General features: G+C 38.1%; 1 protein-coding gene across 2 annotated transcripts in view; it reads right to left on the bottom strand.

Annotated features, from left to right (window-relative positions):
- Window positions 1-276: 276 nt before the first annotated feature.
- RBBP6 (RB binding protein 6, ubiquitin ligase) overlaps window positions 277-9,606 on the bottom strand; it is a 31,443-nt gene continuing 22,113 nt past the window's right edge. Inside the window, exons 12-18 of one of the 2 annotated variants that reach the window (XM_029946064.1) lie at window positions 9,450-9,528; window positions 9,293-9,347; window positions 7,914-7,982; window positions 5,888-6,250; window positions 5,498-5,599; window positions 2,884-4,641; window positions 277-2,265 (exon numbers count right to left, since the gene is read on the bottom strand). In XM_029946064.1, coding sequence (XP_029801924.1) covers window positions 696-2,265; window positions 2,884-4,641; window positions 5,498-5,599; window positions 5,888-6,250; window positions 7,914-7,982; window positions 9,293-9,347; window positions 9,450-9,528 — 3,996 coding nt within the window. In that variant the 3' untranslated portion in view covers window positions 277-695. The remainder of the gene's footprint in view (window positions 2,266-2,883; window positions 4,642-5,497; window positions 5,600-5,887; window positions 6,251-7,913; window positions 7,983-9,292; window positions 9,348-9,449; window positions 9,529-9,606) is intronic. The other variant, XM_029946065.1, reaches the window with a different exon arrangement.

The raw sequence follows: 9,606 nt of genomic DNA, 5'->3' as shown, positions 1-9,606 counted from the left end.
ATCACAGTTCCTCATCGCTAAAATTCAAGTCCAAACTTCTAATTACATGTTTAAGACCCTTACGATTTTTTCCCACCCAGATCTCCAATTAATCCTGATTTCTTATTTCCGACCACCTCCTACCAGCCCACTGATGAAGTCTCTCTACCATGTCTGCTCCCTAATTTTGAACATTCAGTTTGGCTTATAATGCAGGCTCAAGGATACTTTAAATGAGGAAATTGGAGGAGGGAAGAAACAGGACACACTTTCTTCAAATAATTCAAATATTCGACATTTGAAAAGTTTACTGAAAACTTTTATTGTAATCAAAAAGTGACATAACGGGGTTGTAATGAATTCAGCAAATCATTCTGCTGATATTTTAGAACTGATACCAGCTTTTGCCAGGCAATTAAAAAAATTCAAATGTGAAAATTTCACAGTACAGTAAACTCCACCCCAACTAATTAATGGTGGTTAAAAATAATAGGCCCTAGCAAAACCTCTCATGTTACATGGTCACAACTCACAATTCTGTACAAAAGTTCGTGTTATAAAGCTCTGATGTAAAAATCAAATAATCAAGCAGCAATATTTTAAGTGCAGCACAGGGTCTTCCATATCATTATTTACAAGGCTTGAATCTCTTTACATTATAACAAAATTTAATACAGATGACTTAGTAATTAAGTCAATTTTTAAAATCTGTCCTTTTATACAGGGACAGATTTTGCTTTTTGGTCATCTTTCTCCTTCTCCTTTTCTTTATCTTTGCTCTTCTTTGACTTCTTTTTCTTGTGTTTGTGTTTTTGGCTTTTTTCCACATCTCCTTCAGTGCCTGCATGCTTCTTATGCTTCTTATGCTTTTTATGTTTCTTGTGCTTTTTCTTCTCCTTTTTCTTCTTCTTCTTCTTGCTGTCCTGACTCTCTGCAGAGCTGGCACTACTGCTGTGGCTTCGCGTCTGGCTGCCAGAAGGGCTATGACTTCTACTTGGACTAACACTAGGACTGCTTTGACTCTGGCTCCTGGCGGTGTCCACCTGGCTGACTGCTGCAGGGTCCTGGCTGTCTTTTGCTTTCTCTACAACTTTATCTTTCAGTTCCTTAGCAATTTTTCCTGAAGTTTCCTCCTCTTTTACAGACACATTGCTTTCACTGTCGCTTTCATTATAGTCTGGTTCAAAAGCAGCTTCGTCTGTTTCCCTAGTTAAGTCGGAGGAAAGTCGGGAGGAGTGGCTTGACTGTGGCTTGGGCTTGGCAGCGCTCTTGTCTGTTTGCCCAGTAACTTGCTCCTTTTCAATCGGGGGGTCTGGGGGGCTAAGCACATACAGTGATTTATTGCCACCTGGTTCTTTATTGTTCCTTGCTTCTAATGTGTGCTTCTCACGATCTTTACAAGGATTTTTATCTACAGATTTTGTCTCTTCACTTGAGCGTTTTGTATCGTATGTGGCTTTGTGATCATGAGGTTTTTTGTCTCTGGAGGGACTAGAATTGCTCTTTTTGGAATCTCCTGTTCCTTTTTTAGGCAAATCTCTCTCTTCCCTTGGCTTAGTTTTCTGTCCAGATGCAGAATCCTTACTTCGAGAAGGGGAGTCTTTCCTTCTTGTTAATTCATTCCTTTCGTCTCTACGTTTGGAACTTGAGTACTCTCTGTTGTCATAGTCCATTTTTTTGTCTCTGTTGGGAGTAAAGTCTTTAGTTGAGGAGCCTCGAACAGAATCATGTTTATCTGAAGTTCTTGTCTCTTTGGAAGATTGAGACAGACTTTTAAAATTCCCTTGTTCACTCAGACGGTCCAAGTTACTCTCTTTCTCTGGCTGAGTGCTGTTTTTCCTCTTTTCAGGGATTTCCTTCTCCAACACCAAATGATCTCGATCTTTGGCTTTTCCCTTTTCACTGGATGCAGAGTTTTTTGAACTTTTGATCTCATGTTGTATAATTTCATGGCCAACATCCTTGGTGAGTTTTTGAATTTTCTCTGATGACTCGCTTTCTTTTTCAGTATACTTGACTGTATTTAACGGTTTTGTGCTGACATTTTTTATAACACTGGCAGGTTTTCCTACACTGGATATAGGCTGTGTGGTCTTAACATCTTCTTCTTCAGATTCAAAGTCGTCTTTATCCCATTTGGACTGAGGAACCTGAATCATAATAATAACATCTTCAGCAGGAGCTGTATTGTCATTATTATACTCTTCCATAGTTTTAATCACAGTTCTTTTTGTATCTGTTTTTTCTTCAGATTTCCGCACAGGACTACCTCCAGTTGAGCTCGTACTAAAAAGAATTAAAATGTTGTTAATTCATGAAAAATTTACTATTACTAAACACTGATAAATAGAACTTAAAGACCTGAGCAGACCTCAAGAGTCAGACATTAGCTGATCGAGCCACCCAGGTGCCCCTCAACACTGATAAATACATAAGGCTAATAACTTAAATATAAATGTCCTTTTAACTCTCAAAACCCAATTACTCTGATAGAGATTAAATGATTTAAATACAGGATTGTATAAAAATAAATCTTGGCTCACAGTATCTATTTATTTCAACTCCTTTCTTTAAAGACAGGAGTAAACCAGCTTCATCCCTTCCTTTTTTCAAGAGAGGGGCAGGAGGGAGAGAGAGGGAAGGAGTGAGAGAGGGAGAGAGGGAAAGAAGGAGAGAGAGGGAGAGAGGGGGAGAGAGGAGGAAGGAGGGGGAGGGAAGGCGAGTGAGGGGGAGGGAGAGAGATTACAACTTGAGCTGAAATCAAGAGCTGGACGTTCAAATGACTTGAGTCACCAAGGTGTACCAAATCTAACCCCTTCTTAACTTATATATTACATAAAAGCATGGATAAAATTAAAGGAAATTCTTTAACACACACACTCAACCACCCATAATCAAGATTACCTGGTGTAATCCACAAGAGTTGAACCAGATCCCTCAGTTCCAGCTACTTTTCGTCTGACCTTTCCTTTGACCTTTTCTTGTTTAACTTTGCTAGATGTTGACTCCGATTTTTCAGAGGGTTCTTTCGTATTAGATACATTTTCTGTACTTCCAATTTTTTTGCCAGTTTCTCTATTGAGCTTGATTTTTTTGGCCGGGGCAGTTGATGATGAAATCTTGTCTTTCTCAGGAGTCCTTTCCATCTTTTCAGTATCAGGTTCCATTTTGCGCTTTGGTGATGGTTTCACTATTTCAGTTACTTCCAATTTAGAGACTTTCATTGAAGAGGACTCAAAATCTTTATCTACACTTTTTTCTTCAGTTTTTCTTTTCCTTTTTTCTCCCTTGCTTTCAGGTGGCTTACTTTTCTCACTAGGCTTCTTGGCCTTTTCTTCCTTATTAGTCAGCTTTTCTGATTTGACATCTTTGGAATAATCCTTCTTCACTTTTTCCTCTTTGACTGGTTTTGTCTCTTGGTGTTCTTTTGCTGATTTAGAGTGAGCTTTTCTGGGGGTACCAATGATCTTTTCATCTTTTTGGGAGGAAGATGATGATTTAGCATTGTCGGTCTTTGGAGTCTCCTCTTTGGCTTTTTTAAGTGGAGGTTCAGATCGAGGAGATTTTTCACGCTCTCCCTCTAGTTTTTCTTGGGGTCCCTTAGCAGGTTTTGAAACATTTTCTTTTTTGGACACAGTAGACCCATCATTTTTCCGCTTGGTCTTGTCACCTTTTGCTTTTGGTTTATCTTTCTCCCTCTTGTCTTTTTCAGACACTGATTTAAAGGTGATGGATTCTGCATCCATTGGTTCATCTCTAACAGGTGTAGCATCATCTCTACTTGGGAGAACAAACAATGAGTCTGTTTTATTTTCTTCACCACTTGCAGGTTCTCTTGATTTCCTAGCAGTTTCTAATAACTCAGGGTTTAGAAAGCCTTCACTTTCTTCCCCCTTTCTTCTTTTTCTATGTTTCTTATGTTTGTTTCCTTTACCATCTCCTGGAGTATTTTCGCTCTCCTTCTCTTTTGACTTTGTGTTGTCCTTCTGATTGTGACTGTCTCTTGTTGAAAGCTTTTCTGGATAGGTGCCACCTAAGTTTCGACTTCTATGACTTTGCCCACCAGCATAATCTTCTCTGCGGCCTCTCGTGAAGGGAGAATTCCTGATATTAAGAGGCAAAAATCTTTCAGGAGAGAAGTTCTCTCTATTTGCTGATGGTCTAGGCTGTGCTCCAGCAGCATAACCTTTATAATACTTCTCATACCACTCTCTGTATTTTCTTTCCCATTCTCGGTAACGCTCTTTTTCAAATGGGTCTCTAAAGTCAACACTCCTCCCGTAATAAGCTTTCATGTCATAGGGTGGCGGAACTTCTCTGTATCTATTAAAATATTCACGTTCTGTTTCCCCTTGAGGCACATTACGTTTATTGGGAGACTGTCCCCTAAATGCTTGAGGAGATCTTGACCGTGAATGGTATCGTCTATAGGGGGGTGACCTTGACCTAGATCGATGATATCCATGAGATCTAGACCGTGAACGGTAATTTCGGCTCTTGCCTCTGCCTCTTCTGGGGTATGGAGGTGATCGGGAATAGGAACGAGAGTGTGAGCGGCTGAATGATCGAGAGTAAGAACGTGAACGTGTTGAACCAGATCTTGACTTAGAATAAGTATACGAACTTCTTGAATATGATGAACCACTGTAAGGAGATTTAGACCTAAAAACAAAAAACAAAACAATAGTTGATAGTTGAGAAATATTTACAAAATAAAATACAGACTTAGATTCTAGCATGCTCTCCTCACGGTTCCATCCATCTTTACATCAAATTTCATTTTAGATGATTAAAGAGGCACAGTGACCTCTACTGGAATGGAATAAAGTACACAAAGATCAGAGCAATCACTTGTTACAAAACAAAAGTGAAATCTTGACAATTAGAGTGAAGCGCATTAATGTACCGTGAGTTATATGAGCTAATTAACTTAACATTAAACAAAATGCCAATTAAATTTAAACTGTATTTCCTATCTGGTTATTGAAGTAGGAGTAATTACTTTGTCCTACGTTGGCCAGTAGTCTAACACTTTGAAAGGAACCACAAATGTAAGCTTAAAAAAATAAGTCTTTTAAACAAACTTCCAGGGAATTTTTATAATTCAGTTTTTCTGTTGATAAAGCAATTTGTATTCTACCGCTACTTCATAATTACACAGGTTAATGTTCCAGCAAGAAGCTGTAGCCTTAGGTAAAAGGGTCCTCAGAAATGTTCTTTGGCTAGTCCTCTATTTCTTTCCTTCCACAAACATTTTCCCAATTATTTCACAATATAAGTAACTTCAAGGGACAAGGGCAATTTAATCCCCATAACTGCTAGTTCTACACAATAGAATTTACACTGAGACAATATTTCAATAAACAAATATTGGGAAATAAGCTACATCTCCATCTCTATAAGCCTGGACCGAATCAGAAAAATTCCGTAAGTGCAATGTTATTTATATCCATAGCTAATCCCTGGATATTCAGAGTCCCATTTGTAATTCTGTTGTGAAGGCTTGCAAAACACTAACCTGGAAAATGAGCGCCTACGCTCCTTTTGAATCTTTTTGTATTCCATCAATTCCTTAGCAAAATCATTTGTAAACTCATCTAGCTTGGACTTTTTCTTTTCCCTAGTAAAATAAAGTTAAAGAGTGAAAGTTAACAAAAACCATTTAAGAAAACTAACAAGACAAATGTAATTAGATCATGAATGAAATGAATGAAATTGCCATTAGTTTTCCACTTTAAAACTATAAATAACTAGGATTCCCTAAGGAAATTGCTTGTATGGCTTTGGTTTAATTTTAGGTGATTTTTCTTGTACTAGATGGAAACACGAGAAAATGTTTCCAAAGATACCTGTTTAATGTTACATCAGAAAATGAAAGTGTATGATAATTTCACACTGAAACACTCACTCTTCTTTTAGCCGTCGTTGCTCTCTATAGAATTCTTCCCTGGACAACGGTGGGGCTTGTGTTGTTGGGATGGTATTTGAATGAGCTGTCTGCACTCCTGACGATACCCAAGGTGTTGATAAATTGGCTGGAGCTGGCGGAAACCCTGGAGGAGGGACACTATATCCAGCAGGTGGTGGCTGGCCAGGAGGAAACTGAGGAGAAAACTGTGGTGGAGGAACACCTGGAGGGAGAGGAAGTGTATGGGGAGGAGGTGGATACAAAGGAGGGGGTGGGACAGGCACAAAAACTGGAGTTGCTGGTAGTGACGGGCCTTGAGTTCTCTGTGATCTTTCGCTGTGGTGTCGTCCGCGGTTTATACTTCTGGAGAAATAAATTCCAAGATATTATTCCTTCAAACTAACAACACCTGAGACAAGTAAGCTTGTTTTTTCTATCTAATTGTCTTCAAACTTGCAAACAATGGAACAGAATCAACTATTCAAGTAACACCGATATAATTTTTAAGGCCACTTGAGGATTGAGATAATCCAAGTTTACAGGGCCTTCTCCATAAGGAGATGCTATATTTAGAAGTTCTCTTTTATGAAGTTCAGATTCATTATCCCTCGACAATGATCTCTGGTGACTTCCTAATCTGTCATTTAAAGGAACTAATAAAGTTAATGGTTCAGTGATCTAGGCCTCTCCAAAATGCCTTCCAAGATTAAAACTTTAAATGAAGAAAAACCACCTCCTATAATCTTTTGAGGTAGGAAGTGTGAAAAGATCCTTCAATGTAGAAGTAGTACTAGGTATTTTTTATTTGTATAATATAACATAATTCTATTTTTCACCTGACATTTTATCATGAGCATTTCTCCACATTGTTCATATGCCCTTGGAAACCTAGCTGTTAAGTGGCTTCATAGTTTTGTGGGGTGTTTCGTATTTAAAGTACTTTTTATTTATTATCTTTTTTAAACAGTGAAGTATAGGTGACACACACGGTTACGTTATTAGTTGCCGGTGTGCAACACAGCAATTCAATTCTGTGAAGTCTACACGTTATGTGATGCTCCCAGTGTAACCGTCACTGCCACCACACCACGCCATCACAATACCACTGATTATATTCCCTGTGCTCTTTCATCCTCAAGAAAATAAGTACCACTTTTAACATTTGTAACCAACAACTAAAAATCTCAATATTTTCTCTCAATGGGTTAGGTGAAAAGAACAGTGCGGGCCAAAGTTTCTGAATTGTATCCCTTAAAAGAAATAGTGGCTTCTTTAAAACATTGGCTGATTTCTGTTAGGCTAAAGATTCTTTAAATTCTAGGTAACAGATACTGAACAGCAGCAGCAGCGGTTTAGATTTTAAGCCTCTTCAGATTCTGAATTAGTAAATATTATCTTCCATTAACATGGATCTAGTAACAGAGTTCCTGAGTAATTCTCAGTGGAGCACTAAAAGATACCCTTAGTATTTTTGTTATAAAGTTCATTTGGAGGCCCTTTACCTTTGTGGTGAGAATGACCTAGACAATAAGACCTATGGCTTACTTTGCAGAATAACACGGCTTTTGCCTGTCCAGGGCAGAAGCCCTGAACAATCTCCTTGTCTCTTCTTTTGGAAAAGAGAAGATGGAAGACTTGGGACAACTGAGTCTAGAAGAGAAGTAAATGGAATTCTTCATGCTTAGGAGGTAAGCTAGTTAACTTTCATCTTCAACTGACACCTTAAATACTGTCTGGGCCCTAATGACTTCCTTCTACCCTCAAAAGAGTAAATGCAAGCTAATATTCTGCTGTGTTTTGGAAAAAGTAGTCATTGGGACGGGGTATTAAAGATATAGCCTAAAGCCATCATTTACAATACTAAATGTAACCTGTTCTCTAGGCCTCAAGGCCAACTACTGAGGACTTAAGTGAGATAAGAATAAGACAAGTAACCTCCTTCCCCTGCCGTGCTTTAATTTTTTTGTGTTCTATTTTTCAGCAGTGTCATCAGATTACAGCTCTTCATAATCTTTAACAAGCATACCTGTAACAGCTCCTCTCCCCTCTTCTAATTTGCTGTGGTGGAGAAACCAGATATCCAAGTTTATTGGAACTGTGTGGAAAGAAAGATAAAATGGGCTTGAGTACAATATACAACCTCTTAGTGTATAGGCTTTAAAGACACCTATTTTAACTATTCTAGAAAAATTTTTCCTCCCCATTCTGATCCCCATTCTGAAACTTGCTCCAAAGAGAGAAGAGCAAGCATTACATTTACTTGAATTAATTTTCCTGATTAACTACTGTGACAATAATTAAACCTCAATGTACAATATTTTCCACAATATGGTATTTCATTTAGCATCCTACAAGTGACTGTGAACTTGTTATGGAAGTAAGGAAGAGCCCTTCTGGCTGCTGGACACCGTGCTTGTGAGAAATTAGCACTGCTCTGAGTAACTCTGCAAATGAGGCAATGGGGCTGAGGAGTAAAATCGCATGCTCAACGTCATGGCACTGCCAAGTGCAGGGGCTGGGATTCCAACTCAGGCCTACCTGTCCCCAAATCCCATGTTCCTTCTACTGACATAATCTGCTATTTCTCTCCTTTAGCCTATTTGTTTAAACAGAAAATTTGATTTATCTTTAAAAAAAAATCATAATTTTAGAAAACCAGTTTATATAAATATGCAAGATTGTTTATACAGACTATAGATACAAATGATTGTATAGATAAAAAGACAATAAACACTCCAATTTTTAATGCCATAGAACATCTTATAAAGATCATAATTCTTTGTATTTCACAGGGCAAAAAATATCTTATAGATTTTAATATGCAATAAAATCTCATTAACAGATCATTCAAAATGAGAAATTCTATGTTCAGCAAGCAGCCTTTAATCTTAATGTGTTAAATCGAAATTTGGAAATCCATTTAAGGATAGGAAAAAGGTGGGGCGCCTGGGTGGCTCAGCTGGTTAAGCATCCAATTTTGGCTCAGGTTGAGTCTGAGCCCCACATCTGGCTCTGTGCTGACAACTTGGAGACTGGAGCCTGCTTCAGATTCTGTGTCTCCCTCCCCCACACTCTCTCTCGCACATGCGTTCTCTCTCTCAAAAATAAAGGATAAGAAAAAGGTCAATCTATTAGCACAAAAAATGACTCAGTATTTCAAATACTCTTTCAATTAATCTTGTCTATTTATTAACAGAGATCCTGTCAAGATCACTTTGTTAACACATGAAAGTAAAAAGGGAGAGCTTCCGGGTGGCTTAGTTGGTTAAGCATCTAACTTCAGCTCACTCTTAACATGTCATGTAAAAGGGAGTTTATAATGAACATTTGGCAACATACTAGTTATAATTCCCATTATCTAGTTTGAAAGCAATCATCTGGAGATTCTTTTAAATATATACTTACTGTTCCCAACCTGGTCGACCACCACCCGGACGAGCAGTATTTATTCTTACTGGACCTTGGAAACAAGAACAGTAGGTAAAGATGAAATTGCATGTTAAATAAAGTTAAAATTATTTTTTAAAGGAGACCATGTTCAAACCAAAATGACTTTACTCACCAGTTGTGGGGATCAACTGTCCATGCAACAGTGACTGTCCAAGCAAAGATGGGGTTCCAAGTACAGGCACCTGGTAACCCTTTAGGAAAAAAACATAAATAAAAAGAAACAATTAAAAAAGGGGGGGGGGTGAGAGTTAAAAAAACAAACAAACAAA

The sequence above is a fragment of the Suricata suricatta genome, chromosome 8, assembly GCF_006229205.1.
Source record: "Suricata suricatta isolate VVHF042 chromosome 8, meerkat_22Aug2017_6uvM2_HiC, whole genome shotgun sequence".
Lineage (NCBI taxonomy): Eukaryota > Metazoa > Chordata > Mammalia > Carnivora > Herpestidae > Suricata > Suricata suricatta.
Note: the sequence above shows the minus strand (reverse complement) of the source record. Positions and strands in the feature narration are given on the sequence as shown.